This window comes from Neoarius graeffei, chromosome 21, assembly GCF_027579695.1.
Source record: "Neoarius graeffei isolate fNeoGra1 chromosome 21, fNeoGra1.pri, whole genome shotgun sequence".
Taxonomy (NCBI): Eukaryota; Metazoa; Chordata; class Actinopteri; order Siluriformes; family Ariidae; genus Neoarius; species Neoarius graeffei.
This window is the reverse complement of record NC_083589.1, coordinates 54,732,225-54,749,903: the sequence shown is the minus strand read 5'-3', so window position 1 is coordinate 54,749,903 and position 17,679 is coordinate 54,732,225. Positions and strand designations below refer to the sequence as shown.

The following is a 17,679-nucleotide window of genomic DNA, read 5'->3' as shown; positions in this document are numbered from 1 at the left end:
TAGATAAAGAGAACCCAGTCAAACAAATGAGACAAAAATATTATACTTGGTCATTTATTTACTGAGGAAAATGATCCAATATTATATATCTGTGGGTGGCAAAAGTATGTGAACCTTTGCTTTCAGTATCTGGTGTGACCCCCTTGTGCAGCAATAACTGCAACTAAATGTTTGCGGTAACTGTTGATCAGTCCTGCACACCGGCTTGGAGGAATTTTAGCCCATTCCTCCATACAGAACAGCTTCAACTCTGGGATGTTGGTGGGTTTCCTCACATGAACTGCTCGCTTCAGGTCCTTCCACAACATTTAGATTGGATTAAGGTCAGGACTTTGACTTGGCCATTCCAAAACATTAACTTTATTCTTCTTTAACCATTCTTTGGTAGAATGACTTGTGTGTTTAGGGTTGTTGTCTTGCTGCATGACCCACCCTCTCTCGAGATTCAGCTCATGGACAGATGTCCTGACATTTTTCTTTAGAATTCACTGGTATAATTCAGAATTCATTGTTCCATCATTGATGGCAAGCTGTCCTGGCCCAGATGCAGCAAAACAGGCCCAAACCATGATACTACCACCACCATGTTTCACAGATGGGATAAGGTTCTTATGCTGGAATGCAGTGTTTTCCTTTCTCCAAACATAACGCTTCTCATTTAAACTAAAAAGTTCTATTTTGGTCTCATCCGTCCACAAAACATTTTTCCAATAGCCTTCTGGCTTGTCCACATGATCTTTAGCAAACTGCAGATGAGCAGCAATGTTCTTTTTGGAGAGCAGTGGCTTTCTCCTTGCAACCCTGCCATGCACACCATTGTTGTTCAGTGTTCTCCTGATGATGGACTCATGAACATTAGCCAATGTGAGAGAGGCCTTCAGTTGCTTGGAAGTTACTTTGGGGTCCTTTGTGACCTCGCTGGCTATTACACACCTTACTCTTGGAGTGATCTTTGCTGGTCGACCACTCCTGGGGAGGGTAACAATGGTCTTGAATTTCCTCCATTTGTACACAATCTGTCTGGCTGTGGATTGGTGGAGTCCAAACTCTTTAGAGATGGTTTTGTAACCTTTTCCAGCCTGATGAGCATCAAAAACGCTTTTTCTGAGGTCCTCAGAAATCTCCTTTGTTCGTGCCATGATACACTTCCACAAACATGTGTTGTGAAGATCAGACTTTGATAGATCCCTGTTCTTTAAATAAAACAGGGTGCCCACTCACACCTGATTGTCATCCCATTGATTGAAAACACCTGACTCTAACTTCACCTTCAAATTAACCGCTAATCCTAGAGGTTCACATACTTTTGCCACTCACAGATATGTAATATTGGATCATTTTCCTCAATAAATAAATGACCAAGTATAATATTTTTGCCTCATTTGTTTAACTGGGTTCTCTTTATCTACTTTTAGGACTTGTGTGAAAATCTGATGTTTTAGGTCATATTTATGCAGAAATATAGAAAATTCTAAAGGGTTCACAAACTTTCAAGCACCACTACACACACACACACACATTTTTTAAGCTGTGATTTTAGAAAGTCCATGAGCTGATATCGTTAATGCTCAGAATTATGGCTATGACACAATCAATCTCAGAATTCCAAACACAAACAAAAAGTACAACACTGAAGTCTTTTTATTATTTAAAAAGAAATAAAAATCACAGTTAAACCTGTTTATTCAACCAAAAGCCTCGACTCTGATTCACCCGATGGTGATGTCATCTTCGGGATGTCGTTCTGAGTCTCGTGAAACAGCGCTCACCAGGCTTCCACTGAGCGTTGAACAGCACACGTCTGTGTACAAGACTGACTTATTATATTTCATGTTTTCATCATTTTAAATCAAGAAAAGGTAAGGGACCGATTTTCTCTTTCTTTTGTGCCAATTTTAAGATTTGTAGCAACAGAAAATGCTCTTCAGAAAACTGAGTGATGACTCAATGTTAATTTGACAGGAAATTCAGTAGAAAAACAGTGCATTTTCATCTTTGTAATGTTTTTTTGTTTTACTTGCAGTTCTGGAAATAAAGAAAAGTTCAAGGAAAATTTGGGCCTTCCCTCCCTCTTTTTTTTTTTTTAACCAGACAAAACATCATCAAATGGCTTTTGTGAACCTACTCGGCGCATTTGCTCCTCTACAGCAAGTGTTAATATGTATTCAAGGTTCCTCACATGCCTTCAGCCAGTTGCTACAACAACAGAATAGTTGAGCAAGCAGGACCCTGTGAATGCCATGTACGGTATTGTTACATGAAATGTAAGACAATTTGAAAGTAATCCAAAGTATTTAGAATATCCTAGATTACTCACATTGAGTAATCTAACAGAATGCATTACAATGTCGTGACACCTTTCTATCATAGCCAGAATTAACTTTTTTCAGGAAGCTCTTCTGTGGGATCGGACCAGACAGGCGAGCGTTCGCTCCCCATGACCCTGTTGCTAGGTTCACCGGTTGTCCTTTCTTGGACCACTTTTTGGTAGGTACTAACCCCCGCATATCAGGAACACCTCACAAGACCTGGTGTTACGGAGACACTCAGACCCAGTCGTCCAGCCATCACAATTTGGCCCTTGTGAAAATCGATCAGATCCTTACGCTTGCCCATTTTTCCTCCTTCCAACACGTCAACTTCGAGAACTGACGTGACTTGCTGGCTAACAGATCCCACCCCTTGACAGGTGATCAGTGTTATTCGTGTCACCCATCAGTGGTTTGAATGTTACGGATGCAACCATCAATTTGCAAGACATGTTGAGTCGTATGTCGACAATACCAACCTTTACGTCTCATTCTCCAACAAAGGGCTCAACAACCTCAAGCAGCAGTTTGCTGATTAATCCTGACAAGACCAAGTTCTGTGAGTTTAGATCAAGCAGGATGCTCAGCCCATGTTTACATTAGACCGTATCAGCGGATCATCAGATTAACGTTTTTAAAACGATTAGTGTGCACACAGCAACACCAATACACTATTTGCGTGCACACAGCAATACCAATACACGGATACGCTCGGCTCCGCAGGCATCCTGCGCTCCAAATCACTCCGCCCTGAACAGCGAGTGCCCTCTGGAGGGTGCGCACTCCGGCCTTGCGCAGCTCACAGAGCACGCGAGTGAAGTGAACAAGCTGTGATTCGGGACTGAGCCGCTGTGTGTGTGATCCCAGCGCATATCACTTACCACTTGCAAGTGGAAGGATGGCAAGCCTAAAGGCAATCATAACTACACAATGGGCAGTATTTGCATCAGTATTTGCAGTATTTTCATACTTTTATACTCTTTAATGAAAGGTGATACAAGGCGGAAGTCCGCGCCGTTTTTCAGCAGTCGCGTCACATGACCAACGCCAGCGAATCAGGAAGGTGGATGTCACAGTGACGTTGTCCAATGAGACGCCAGATAGAGCTCAGCACAGCGTATCCGCGTATTCTGAATGTTTACACAGCACCGGAGCTGACACGATCTGGATTGAATACGTGGACGCTGGCGGATTCCCGTTTCCCGGCGTTTCCAGGCGGTTTAATGTAAACGGACAGTGCATCCGCGAAGAAAATGAGACAGATACGGTCTAATGTAAACGTAGCCTCAGTCAGATGCCTATCCCACCCATTACGTTCCTGGGGAATGAACGACGGGTAGCTCCCTCAGTTAAAGACCTCGGTGTTATAGTCAATAAGAACTTGTAGTTCAATGAACATATATTTCCCCTCCCCCTCCTTCTCTTCCCCATATCTTAGGGTGTATTCAGACCAGGATAGTTCGATAGTTCACTTGCTTTGGTCCGAACCAAATGTTTTTTTTATTTTTTCATTTTGGCGCGGTTCGCTTTCACACTGTACATTTTAGTAAGCGGACCAAAATCTGTCAACAAAGCCACGCGCCCTGAGGTCGTTCAGCTATTGGTCAGAGACGACACGCGCACAAAGCGTTAAGTTCAAAAGTAGTCATGGAAGCTTTCTGTGCTGTTATTCTTTTTAATGTCATCAAAGCTATATGTTTTTTCCAGTTTTTACTGTTTTCACAATTGTGCGATTACTATGCTGTTGTACAAGTAATTTATCAACGACGACGACAAAGGGCAAGGCGGCTACGGAGGATAGCGCTGATGAGCGCACATCATGTTGTGACAGTTCTGGCTCTTCACGCAAGACGGAGGAGGTATGTGTCGGGATATTCGCCTTATCCATCGTAATAGATGAATTTCTTTTTTGCGTCGCTAGTACCGCCACTTTTTGAAAGAATGTCCCTGATTTTAACGAAGGTCTGACGGAGTTTCTTCACTTTTAGCCGACATTGTTCTGGGGAGCGCGTGAACCCCTTCTCCTTCATTTTCTCACTGAATACAGCAAACACGTCAGCATTTTTGTGTGTTCTCTCCAAAAGCTCAGATATGTGGACATCTGCCCATATATCCACAAGGGTACGCGTTTCTTCCTCGGCCCACGTTTGCCCCCTACTCATTTTTTGTACTCTGTAGTCTAGCCTACCACTGGTCTGAATGACTGAACGACTGTTGTAAGGTTCCCTTGACAACCGAAACAGTGTTTGCACTTTGCGGTGGAGTGTCAAGACTCTGTTTCCCATAATGCTCGACAAACGACGGAAGCTCCCGAGGTACAAAAAAGCAAAACTGTCGGATTAGGTCCGGTCTGCTTTCACACCTCCAAAAGGTCCGCACCAGAGTTACTTTGGTCCGGACCAAGTCCGACCTTGCAGCTCGGTCTCGGTCCGCTTGTTTGGTCCGGACCAGAGTTCGGTGGTTCGTATTCAGACCAACCCAAAAGGTCCAGACCAAGGGAAATTTGGTTCGTTTGGTCCGGACCAAACAACGTAGGTGTGAATACGCCCTTATTCTTTTTATATTTGTATATGTAAATACTTAATTTATTTTAATTAATCTAGAAGTTCTCTCTATTTCTTTTCTCTGTTTATCTGTAATGATGCTGCTGGAATCTTAATTCCCCTGAGGGATCCCAACCAAAGGGATCAATAAAGTTTTATCTAATCTAATATCAGGACTCGAGCTGCAGATCTAATAAGCAAACTAGTAATAAGTAGGACCCGTCACACTTTTGACTGACAGATAATCATTAACTCTAATTTTTACGAAGCTTTTTTACTGTTTGACTGTCTGGTCAGGTACCAGCAATTCAAATACACACAAGTTACATTTGGTCCAGAATTTTGCTGCCTGAATTCTTTCTATATGGGCAGCGCAAACGTGATCACATAACACCTACTGTCAAGGAACTGAAGCTTTTGCCTGTGTCTGATTTATTAACCATAAGAGACGTATAAATGCATGAATAATCTTGCCCCTGATTATCTTACTAGCTTGTTCAGGAAACGCTCCAGTATACATCAACACAATACTGGGAATAATGTGATGAGATACAATAGGCTGCAGAGGAAAGCTCTCCGCCTTTTAAACAATGATGACCCCTGTAAGGTGGGCATCTTCCCACTGGAGCACAGGAGAACTATCGCTTCACTGTGTATTTTCTACCATCACTACTTCCTGCAACCGTCAGTCGAGCTGAACAGAATATTGCCTATTGGGAGAGGAAGTGTAACTCGATCAGCTGTGAGTGGCCACCCGTATGCTGTGAACATACCAAAGTCTAATACTAAGCTCCATCTCTCTTCCTATACAGAGGTGGACAAAGTACCCAACTTCATTACTTAAGTCAAAGTACAGATCCCACTGGTCAAATGTTACTCCGATACAAGTGAAAGTTGTCCAGTCAAATTTTTACTTAAGTTAAAGTACTTGCCTTTAAAAATACTTAAGTATTAAAAAAGTACATTTCCTGTGAATGCACTGTTGTATTATTGCCACAACACTTACAAAACCTAACGCCGTTACCAAGGACAGAAATGTGAATTCACAAAATGAATACACGCTGTGCCATCATGGTGGTTTAACGTTAAGCTAGCTAGTCAGTGAAACTCCAACTGACATGCTAGCACACTCTTCAAACTCAAAATCATATTGGGTAGCTAATGTTACTAGAAAAGAAAGATTTCTACATTGTTTATTTGGCAAGACTATGCTAAAACATTTCTGAAAGGACTTCAGATAAGTTAACGTTATTCATGTTAGCATAACTCCATGTTTACATGCTAACTAACCGTGTCCAAGTTAACTCGCTACGTGTTATCATTAGCCGTGGACAAGGCTACGACAACTTGGCGGGCAAATCCATAGAAAGTCATTTGACTAACCAGACTGCATAGCTATTGCAACGTTATCGCTTGCTCTAAAAGCACAGACAACTTCGTTGCAAGCTTTCTCTTGGAATAAAACATCTACATCCCTTAATATGCTTCCGCAGGTCAGACAGCAAGTTTTTGAAGGCCGTGATGTGGTTCGTTTTTGGCAAACATTTAAAATGAAATGAATCTTTAATCCTTTCAGAAAACTGAAACATGGGTTCTAGCTACAGCCATGAGTGCGTGCATTCTCCAGAAGATCCGCCTCCTTCCATTCTGCCATCGACTGATTGTGTTAAATAACGCTGCTGAGAAATCACGGATCTTGATTTTATACAGTCTCTGGACGTGACGTGACCCTAGTGATTACTGATCGGCTGTCTCAGGGTCACCTGCAAAAAAAACCAATCACGTTTTAGAAAAGAAAAGAAGAAACCTCCACTTTCAAAGCTGCTTCATAGTAATGAGTAACGAGCACCTTGATAGAAATGTAGTGGAGTGAAAAGTACAATATTTGTCTTTCAAATGTAGTGAAGTTAAAGTCACAAGTTTCCAAAAAAATTAATACTCAAGTACAGATACTCAAAAAGTGTACTTAAGTACAGTACAAGTAAATGTACTTCGTTGCTGTCCACTTCTGTTCCTATATTCCTAGCAGTGTTGTAGTCGAGTCACTAAACCTCGAGTCTGATTCCAGTCCGAGCCATTAAAGAAAATTTCAAGTCGAGTCCACTATTGATCTGAGTCGAGTCAGAGAACAAGATCCAACCGCACCATTTGACGGTGGCTGTTGCTGCCTTTATGTGAAAGTGTCTCTGCTGCCGTGTTGGACTAACGTTACTGCTCGACTGCCTCATTTTAGTTAATAGGCTACAGATAAAAAGCTAGTTCATCACTCAGCAAGCCCCGCTATCAGCAGAGCAATGAACATAGCGTGTCACTTCCTTCTCTGGGTGGAGTCTTGCCAAATGACGATTGGAGTTCGAGGTCGTCCCCGTCGTCTCCTCGATAGTTCTTCTACATATGGAACACATCGCAGTGCATTTTTTCCCGCTGCACGAGAAGTCTGAAAAAGCAAAGCAGACAATCCTAGGGGCGTTCTCTCCAGGCATTTTAGCACCACGTTTAACATTAGTTTGTTCCTGAACGTGACGTATGAACAGGTGAATGTGCATTTTCTTGCACAAAATTAGAACAAAAATTTACATATAGATATAAATATCTTATGCCAAATTATTATGGCATGTTACAAAAAAAGAAAAAAATCAGAGTCCTCGTGCCCAATTTATGAGTCCGAATGCAGTTAATGCACGAATCAGAGTCCGAGTCATCAGAGCTCAAGTCCAAGTCAGACTTCAGTACTACAAGCCTGATTCCTAGAACGAGTAGGATGTGGAACTCTCTACCAGCATCTGTATTTCCCACTGCTCCAAATACAGATGCATTTAAGACAGCTACTAATGCATATCTTTTGGACTTCTCATCTCATTATCTCTAGCCGCTTTATCCTGTTCTACAGGGTTGCAGGCGAGCTGGAGCCTATCCCAGCTGACTACGGGCGAAAGGCGGGGTACACCCTGGACAAGTCGCCAGGTCATCACAGGGCTGACACATAGACACAGGCTACGTTTACATTACGTCGAATCAGAGGATCATCAGATTAACGTTCTTAAAACGATTCGCGTTTACACTAAAACCGTTAGCCGTGCACACAGCAACGCCAATACGCGGATACGCTCGGCTCCGCAGGCATCCTGCGCTCCAAATCACTCCGCCCTGAACAGTGAGTGCCCTCTGGAGGGTGCGCACTCCGGCCCTGTGCAGCTCACACAGCGCGCGAGTGAAGTGCACAAGCCACGATTCGGGACTGAGCCGCTGTGTGTGTGATCCCAGCGCATATCACTTACTACTTGCAAGTGGAAGGATGGCAAGCCTAAAGACAATCATAACTACACAATGGGCAGTATTTGCATCAGTATTTTCATACTTTTATACTCTAATGAAAGGTGATACAAGGCGGAAGTCCGCGCCGTTTTTCAGCAGTCGCGTCACATGACCAACGCCAGCGAATCAGGAAGGTGGAGGTCACAGTGACGTTGTCCAATGAGACGCCAGCTAGAGCTCAGCACAGCGTATCCGCGTATTTTGAATGTTTACACAGCACCGGAGCTGACACGATCTGGATTGAATACGTGGACGCTGGCGGATTCCCGTTTCCAGGCGTTTCAATGTAAACGGACAGTGCATCCGCGAAGAAAACGAGACAGATACGGTCTAGTGTAAACGTAGCCACAGACAACCATTCACACCTACAGTCAATTTAGAGTCACCAGTTAACCTAACCTGCATGTCTTTGGACTGTGGGGGAAACCGGAGCACCCCCACGCGGAGAACATGCAAACTCCACACAGAAAGGCCCTCGCCGGCCACGGGGCTCGAACCCAGGACCTTCTTGCTGTGAGGCGACAGCACTAACCACTACACCACCAGGCCGCCCCTCTTTTGGACTTGATGAAATAATGTTGTCAAATTAGTCAGTCATGATTGCTGATTTGTGATGTAATAGTAACATGCCTTGTGCCATAGGTCGCTTTTCATCTCGTCTGATGGCTCCATCAGGCCCTTGAATCACTTACATTAAAAAATACTAACAATCTGAATACTCCTAAGTGTCATACTGTTAAGGCACAGAACACATTTCATTATAGAGAGGTCTCTGCCTGGATCTCCCTCCCAAAGGCGATTTCCAAGCCTCGATCAGTGTCCATTTTTAAACATGACGTAAAGTTGCATTATTTCAAGAGGTGGCTGCACACCTAGTTCTGACAAGTTTGATGAGAACACTGTAAATAGTATGCTTATTAGGTTTTGATAACTCTTTTCTATATACTTCCATAGACTATGGGCAGCGTGGTGGTGTAGTGGTTAGCACTGGCGCCTCATAGCAAGAAGGTTCTGGGTCTGAGTCCAGTGGAGTTTACATGTTCTCCCTGTGTTTGTGTGGGTTTCCTCCGGGTGGTCCAGTTTCCCCCACAGTCCAAGGATATGTGGCCAGGTTAACTGGCTACTCTAAATTGTGTGTGTGAATGGTTGAGAGGAGAAAACCTCTATAATAATCCAGTAGAAGGCAACAGGAAACCATGTCTCTAATTCTTCCCTAGAAACTTGGACCTGCCGACAGGCAGAAAACTAGAGAGAGAGAGAATACTTTAATTTATTTCTATATTATCTGCAATTAGAATTATTAGCTCATCCGGCCGACAGGTGATGAACTTATGTCATCATGTCCGTCGTCCATCCGGCGTCATCCACATTTCATAAAAATTGCTTCTTCACCGACTTTCATTCTTTTTGGCAGGAAGGTAGGTCTGCCTGGGGTGTATATACTGTAGGTTCTACCCAAATTTGCATAATTGCAACAAATAATGAAGATATGGAGTAATTAATCGATCCCTAACGAGCAGTTTCCACACAAATCACTTCTCCCTCAAATCTTCACCGATTTTGATTCTTTCTGGCATGAAGGTAGGGGTACCTAGGATGCATAGAACTTCTACCCAGATTTGCTTCATTACAATTATTAATGAAGGGCGGTACGGTGGTCTAGTGGTTAGCACTGTCGCCTCACAGCAAGAAGGTTCTGGGTTTGAACCCAGTGGCTGACAAGGGCCTGTCTGTGTGGAGTTTGCATGTTCTCCCCGTGCCTGCATGGGTTTCCTCTGGGTGCTCCGGTTTCCCCCAAAGACATGCAGGTTAGGCTAATTGGCGGCTCTAAATTGACCATAGGTGTGAATGTCTCTATGCATCAGCCCTGTGATGACCTGTTGACTTGTCCAGGGTGTATCCCACCTCTTGCCCATAGTCAGCTGGGATAGGTTCAGGCTTGCCTGTGACTCTGCACAGGATAAGCGGTTACAGGTAATGGATGGATGGAATTATTAACGAAGTTACGGACTAACTAAGCCTTAATGAGCAGTTAAAAAAAAAAAAAAAAAAACGCTTCTTTTCGGTCAATTCCTTGCCATTTTGGATTCTGTCTAGCCAATAGATCAGTATTCCTAGGGTGGATATTGCTTCTATATATAACTTGTATATAGCTTGCAACATTTATTGCACAAGGAAGGTGGCCCACTTTAGATTGCTCCTTCTGGACTAGATGGGGCCGGAGTGAGTTACATCATCATTGATGGTCTTGTTAATATTTATGTAAGCACTTGTAAATTAAGTATGACGACCCCATTTTGGTGCGGCACGGTGGTATAGGTTAGCACTGTTGCCTCATAGCAAGAAGGTTCTGGGTTTGAGCCCAGTAGCTGACGGGGCCTTTCTGTGTGGAGTTTGCATGTTCTCCCCGTGTCCGCGTGGGTTTCCTCCAGGTGCTCCGGTTTCCCCCCACAGTCCAAAGACTTGCAGTTAGGTTAACTGGTGGCTCTAAATTGACCGTAGGTCTGAATGCGAGTGTGAATGGTTGCGTGTCAGCCCTGTGATGACCTGGCGACTTGTCCAGGGTGTACCCCACCTTTCACCCATAGTCACCCATAGGCTCCAGCTTGCCTGCAACCCTGTAGAACAGGATAAAGCGGCTACAGATAATGAGATGAGATGTCATCAGTGCTTTATAATTACAACCATCCATCCAGCCACTTATCCTGTCCTACAGGCAGTACCGGTTCACCCAACACGCACACTACGCACATTGCATAGGGCCCCGCAAACTCAGAGGCCCCGTGGGAAAAAAAAACAAAAACATGACGACGTGACCATCCGTCGCGCTGCTCGTGCACGTCAGATTCCCAGTGCATGTGCATCAATCTAGCAAGATGAAGCAGAGTTATCCCTCGGGGAGTGAAAAAAGGAAAAAGAAACTGCATAAAAATGAACAGTGGGAACAGCAGTCAGGTAACTCTCCTCTCCGGGTGGGAGAGTGGGAGGGACGGGGCTAGTCGGTGTTTGACCTACATAACAGGGCGGTGAGCCCTGGGTGAACCCCGGACGGTCTCCGTGTGCGTCTTGCTGGCTTCTACAATTTAAGTGTTATATCAATCGTTCTGAGTGTAGTTACAACTGCACTTATACAAAATGGAAAGTAATGGATAAATATTTACTAAGATTGAATTTTGTTTGCTTGGATAGCCCACAGGCAAATATAGATGCAGATATATTAGTATCATCTCTCATCATCTCTAGCCGCTTTATCCTGTTCTACAGGGTCACAGGCAAGCTGGAGCCTATCCCAGCTGACTACGGGCAAAAGGCGGGGTACACCCTGGACAAGTCGCCAGGTCATCACAGGGCTGACACATAGACAACCATTCATACTCACATTCACACCTACGGTCAATTTAGAGTCACCAGTTAACCTAATCTGCATGTCTTTGGACTGTGGGGGAAACCGGAGCACCCGGAGGAAACCCACGCGGACAACATGCAAACTCTGCACAGAAAGGCCCTCGCCGGCCACGGGGCTCAAACCCAGAACCTTCTTGCTGTGAGGCGACAGCGCTAACCACTACACCACCATGCCGCCCATTCGTTATAATAATTTAGATTATTCTCAGATGCCCAGACAACAGCCAGAAGCATTTGTGAGGAAATGAATGTAGAAGCTGTTTTGAAGGACATAAGGCTGAGAACCAGCAAAAAGCATTTTAGCTACGAAGCACCTGATGACCTGATGCACTGCAGAATCTTGAGGTCAACTTCTTCAACATTGTGGTTGACTCCACAATAGCATCCACTGATGAACGATTTGAAACTCTGAACCAGGTGAAGACTAAATATGGAGTAGTGCTGAACTTCAGCACTGCATGTCAGATGTCCAGTGACTCCTTAAAGGCTCAGTGTATGGAACTTGAGAAAACTCTGACCTTCAACCAAGACTGTGACATCAGTGGAGTTGATCTGGCAAACGAAATCAAGAAATTTACCTGACCTACCACCAGCTAATATGACTGCCTTTGAGCTGCTTTCTTTCCTTTGTGAGAAAAATCTGGAGGAACTCTATCCTAACCTTCGGATAGCCCTGAGAATTGCTGTCACTCTGCCTGTGACAGTTGCCTCAGCTGAGAGGAACTTCAGCAAGTTAAAAATGATCAAAAACTATCTGAGATCTTCCATGTCCCAGGAACGTCTGAGTGGTTTGGCCATCATGAGCATCAACCATGATGTGGGGAAGCAAATATCATATGACGACATTATTGATGATTTTGCATCCAGAAAGGGACATTTTTAATGGTGAGTAATTTGTTACACATTTAGTTCGATTTGATCTGGTCCGTATTTATTTGGAGTTAGACCAACAGGTGGTGACACTAGTGCAATATGTTTGGGGGGGGGGGGGGGGGGGATGAGTGGAAGCACTGGGTGTCAGATGCGACTGTTGAACATTTTGGGGTTCAGTTAAGAGGGCCCCTTAGCAGAATTTTGCCTAGGGCCCCATGGAGGTCTGAACTGGCTCTGCCTACAGGGTTGCAGGCATGGGTGAGAGGCAGGGGACACCCTGGACAAGTCACCAGGTCATCGCAGGGCTGACACAGAGACAAACAACCACTCACTAGGGTGGTCCCGAAATGTATGGGAAAATTTTTTTTTTTTACCAAAACATTCCGGCCACCCTACCATTTTTTTTACATAGGCTAAAAGAAGGCAACAAGCAAAATTTCAGAAAAATTGGTTAATATTTAGAGGTGCCACACGAGGTTGCAAATCGGGTTAAGCCATTAACATTAGTTGGTGCGTAGACTGTTGCAGAGAAGCTCTCAAACCCCCAAAAAGTCACAGTTCTAGAGGGAATATGCCACTTCTATGAAAAAGAAGAGGCAGGAAGAGTTTATAGACTGATAGAAGGTTAACTTTCATGCACTAAGGGGTTCTTAAACAATGAGCACTGATCGTAATATGCTGATGAAGTTGTGAATGTTTTTCTTTCTATGTTTTTCACATGGCTAGCAACAGTAATACAAGTAGTACCGGTGGTGCAAAGCACAAAACCAGAAAGGACAATTATGTTTGGTTAATTGGTCCCACTTCCAAGGAACTGTCTGGGAGAAAGCTTCCTTCTGCTAGGGAAGTCCTTAGTGTGTTCTTTTATCTCCACAAGATACCATAATACCGAAGGGTTTAGAAAATCACAGACAAGTAATAGCTATTGTTACTTTGAACACAGGAAGTTATATTACTGTATTGTTTGTATTATTTTATATTGTGTCTTGAGTGAAAATTTTTTTAATGGCTTTGTGGCACCTCTAAACATTGTTCAAGCTTAACCAAATTTCGCAGAATAACTTTTTAGGCAATGTAAAAAAAGGTAAGGTGGTCGTAACAAAATCCTAAAAAAAAAAAAAAAAATTTGGGACCACCCTACCACTCACACTCAATTTAGAGCCACCAATTAGCCTTTGGATGAAACCGGAAAGAACATGCGAACTCCACACATAAAGGCCCTCACCAGCCACTCAGTGGCGGCTCCAGAGATTTTTCCTTAGGGTGGCAAAGGACGGGCATAGGTTCCAGGAGGGGGGCATAGGTTGTCGATGCAGCAGTTTATGCAAATCGTAGAAATCAGTTTTACTTACGCTCAAGAAAGACTCACAATCAAGTCATCTTGTCAAATATGTATTGAGCTATTGTACCATCAAGGAAAACGGATTCAAATCATCTAAACCATCTTTTCTGAAAGTATATTCCCAAGCAATGAATGGAACTATTCTGCCCTAGCGATGTATCAAAAAATAGACAGATAGCGAACGGTTTAGACTGTGGATCTTTACTGAAGACTTCAAATTTATACAGATGTGTTCATCCTCGATTTCCGTAAAACTAAAAGAAACAAATTAAGTATATCACTAAACTGAATAGCACACGGGCCGGCGAGGGCCTTTCTGTGTGGAGTTTGCATGTTCTCCCCGTGTCCGCGTGGGTTTCCTCCGGGTGCTCCGGTTTCCCCCACAGTTTCCCCCAAAGACATGCAGGTTAGGTTAACTGGTGACTCTAAATTGAGCGTAGGTGTGAATGTGAATGGTTGTCTGTGTCTATGTGTCAGCCCTGTGATGACCTGGCGACTTGTCCAGGGTGTACCCTGCCTTTCGCCCGTAGTCAGCTGGGATAGGCTCCAGCTTGCCTGCGACCCTGTAGAAGGATAAAGCGGCTAGAGATAATGAGATGAGATGAGTTTAAAATGTATATGCCTTTTATATGTAAATCCGGCGGCACGGTGGTGTAGTGGTTAGCGCTGTCGCCTCACAGCAAGAAGGTCCTGGGTTCGAGCCCCGTGGCCGGTGAGGGCCTTTCTGTGTGGAGTTTGCATGTTCTCCCCGTGTCCGCGTGGGTTTCCTCCGGGTGCTCCGGTTTCCCCCACAGTCCAAAGACATGCAGGTTAGGTTAACTGGTGACTCTAAATTGACTGTAGGTGTGAATGTGAGTGTGAATGGTTGTCTGTGTCTATGTGTCAGCCCTGTGATGACCTGGCGACTTGTCCAGGGTGTACCCCGCCTTTCGCCCGTAGTCAGCTGGGATGGGCTCCAGCTTGCCTGCGACCCTGTAGAACAGGATAAAGCGGCTAGAGATAATGAGATGAGATGAATAGCATACTGGGTGAAACCATTTCAAAATTCCGGGGGTGGGGTGGGGTGTGAAATAATGGTAGGTAGCGATGAGATGAGGGCTTAGTATGTCTGTAGATAGATAATTGAATTTCAAAAGTGTGTGTTTTAATAAATAATTCTTTTTAAAATACGGGGGCAACTGGGGTGGCAAGACATATTTTACAGTGGCAACTGCCACCTTTTGCCACCCCTTAAAACCATGCCTGCAGCCACTGGACTCGAACCCAGGACCTTCTTGGTGTGAGGCAGTAGTGCTAACCACTACACTACCGTGCTGCCCTAATTGCAACTAATTACCCTTCATTTCCTCCACAGGTTTGGCAGCTGCAACAGTCTCAAGCTCCGCCTCCTCAAGCTCCGCCTCCTCGAACTCCTGGAGCTGAATCGCGCTCACCAGCTGCGTCTTCATAGAGCTCGCGCTCCCTCTGGCCGACATCCTTCTATTCATCCAGGAGTTTCAGCACAAAACAGCTGGAAACACCGACAATTACACAATAAGCCACAGACACTGGCGGCCAACAATTTATCCACTTGAAAATAAGTGTCACTTCGTTTCAGAGTTGGTTTAAAAACCAAACAAAGTTGTTCTTTGAGTGTTGCGGAGGAGGTTCCTACAGGAAGGCTGTCAGACTCATCAAGTTCAGCAACACAACCCACTTCCTCTCTCAGGCGTTTTCAAACAAACAACCTGATATTCATAACTCCCATACTCTACCATATAAACACCCAAACTCGGCTCAACCTAAAGACTGTAATCTTTCCCCAGTGTTTATAAAGTGCCCACACAGGTGTTCACACCAAGATTTAATACAAAACACACCGCCGAAAGGAGGTTATAAATTACACCAGACAAGATACCTTTTCTGCTTCTTATATCCCAATGTGCAAGTGACTTCTGAAGGCAAAACAAATCCAATTTCGCCTCATTATCATTTCCCGCTGAGCCCAAATCAAACAGCTCCCGTCCTGTGCTCTACCTGCCGACAGGTAACCAGAGTCGATGAGGAACTGATGAGCAGCAGGAGGCAGGACCCTGGCTTTAAAGGGCCACGCAGGCTTTTCACTCTCACGCCTCATCAGGGCTCTGAAATAACGCCATGACGTCATCGTTTCAATTTGCATGCGTAATCAATCAAAACGGGTGGCATGAAAAAGGAAGATTTTCTGAAGAAACTTAAAAGAGAAAAGAAGTTTATTACTGTGGCTATAGAAAGAAGAAAGCTTTGGTGATGGCACCATAAACTGTTTACGTTTTGACAAAATACCGTAGAAAATATGGTGGTGTAGTGGTTAGCGCTGTCGCCTCACAGCAAGAAGGTCCGGGTTCGAGCCCCGTGGCCGGCGAGGGCCTTTCTGTTCGGAGTTTGCATGTTGTGGGTGTGCTCCGGTTTCCCCCACAGTACAAAGACATGCAGGTTAGGTTAACTGGTGACTCTAAATTGACCGTGAATGGTTGTCTGTGTCTATGTGTCAGCCCTGTGATGACCTGGCGACTTGTCCAGGGTGTACCCTGCCTTTCTCCCGTAGTCAGCTGGGATAGGTTCCAGCTTGCCTGCGACCCTGTAGAACAGGATAAAGCGGCTAGAGATAATGAGATGAGATTCAGACACACCGTCAACTGAAGCCGCCACATATTAAGCGTGTGCCGTGTCTGTGTTTATCGACAGGACGGAAACTACCGAAGAATTCCGAATCATATCGTGTACGAGTCAGGCTGTCGGTTTTTTCACTACTGCATATGCATATAACGCATCTGGTTGAATATCACCGTAATCACGTTATCAAATTCAATAGATGTGACCACATTATCGCCCATTTAAACATGTGCTTTTGTTGTTGTTGTTTACATCTACATCTGCCAAAGTTACCGTATGTTGCGATGTGGAATTTTCTGAAAGGTGTACAGAAACCGCCAGAGACGGGGACAAAGCGACCTCGGTCTGAAGAGGAGAAAAAGGCCACCGATAAAGCGTACGAGAAGGAGAAACGACAGAGGACTTATAAGCAAACGTGGGAGCAGGGCAGGCCTTGGCTGCGATATGATTTTTATCTCCTCTCACTATCTCTAGCCGCTTTATCCTGTTCTACAGGGTCACAGGCAAGCTGGAGCCTATCCCAGCTGACTACCGGCGAAAGGCAGGGTACACCCTGGACAAGTCACCAGGTCATCACAGGGCTGACACATAGACAACCACTCACACTCACTTTAGAGTCACCAGTTAACCTAACCTGCATGTCTTTGGGGGAAATCAGAGCACCCAGAGGAAACCCACATGGACACAGGGAGAACATGCAAACTCCACACAGAAAGGCCCTCGCCGGCCACGGGGCTCGAACCCAGACCTTCTTGCTGTGAGGCAACAGCGCTAACCACTACACCACCGTGCCACCCCATGAGTTTTATGGAATAATTAATTTTTTTCAAGTTGATTCCTAGTCAATATGAAGCTCCTAATGCTTTCTCTCTCATAAATGGTTAAATACAGAAAGCATGTTGGACATATTTTGGGTGCTATAGTCATGATAGTAAGTATATTTGTTTTCAGTACTCATACACCAAGTTGCCAAGTTTTCCAATATATTATTATTTGTTGATATTATATTATGGTGCTCTGTGTTGTTCTAATTTATGTATTTAACAACAGTATCAAAATACTTGGATCTTGAAATAAACGCACATTAGTCATGAACAATGGTAACTACTCTCTTTTGTGTTATTTTTGAGAGAAGTAAAATTCATACATGAACAAATTTTGGCTAGTTGATTTTCTGTTTGGCTAGTTACTTTGGAAGGTAACTAGCCCGGCTGGCTGGTGAAAAAATATATGAATTTCTAGGCCTTCTATATTTCAA

General features: G+C 44.3%; 1 protein-coding gene across 2 annotated transcripts in view; it reads right to left on the bottom strand.

Annotated features, from left to right (window-relative positions):
• Positions 1–15,843, bottom strand: part of svopl (SVOP-like) — a 75,632-nt gene extending 59,789 nt beyond the window's left edge. For both annotated transcript variants that reach the window (XM_060903352.1, XM_060903353.1), the window contains exons 1-2: positions 15,685–15,843; positions 15,124–15,297 (exon numbers count right to left, since the gene is read on the bottom strand). In XM_060903352.1, the coding sequence (XP_060759335.1) occupies positions 15,124–15,274 (151 nt within the window). In that variant the 5' untranslated portion in view covers positions 15,275–15,297; positions 15,685–15,843. The remainder of the gene's footprint in view (positions 1–15,123; positions 15,298–15,684) is intronic.
• Positions 15,844–17,679: the final 1,836 nt, after the last annotated feature.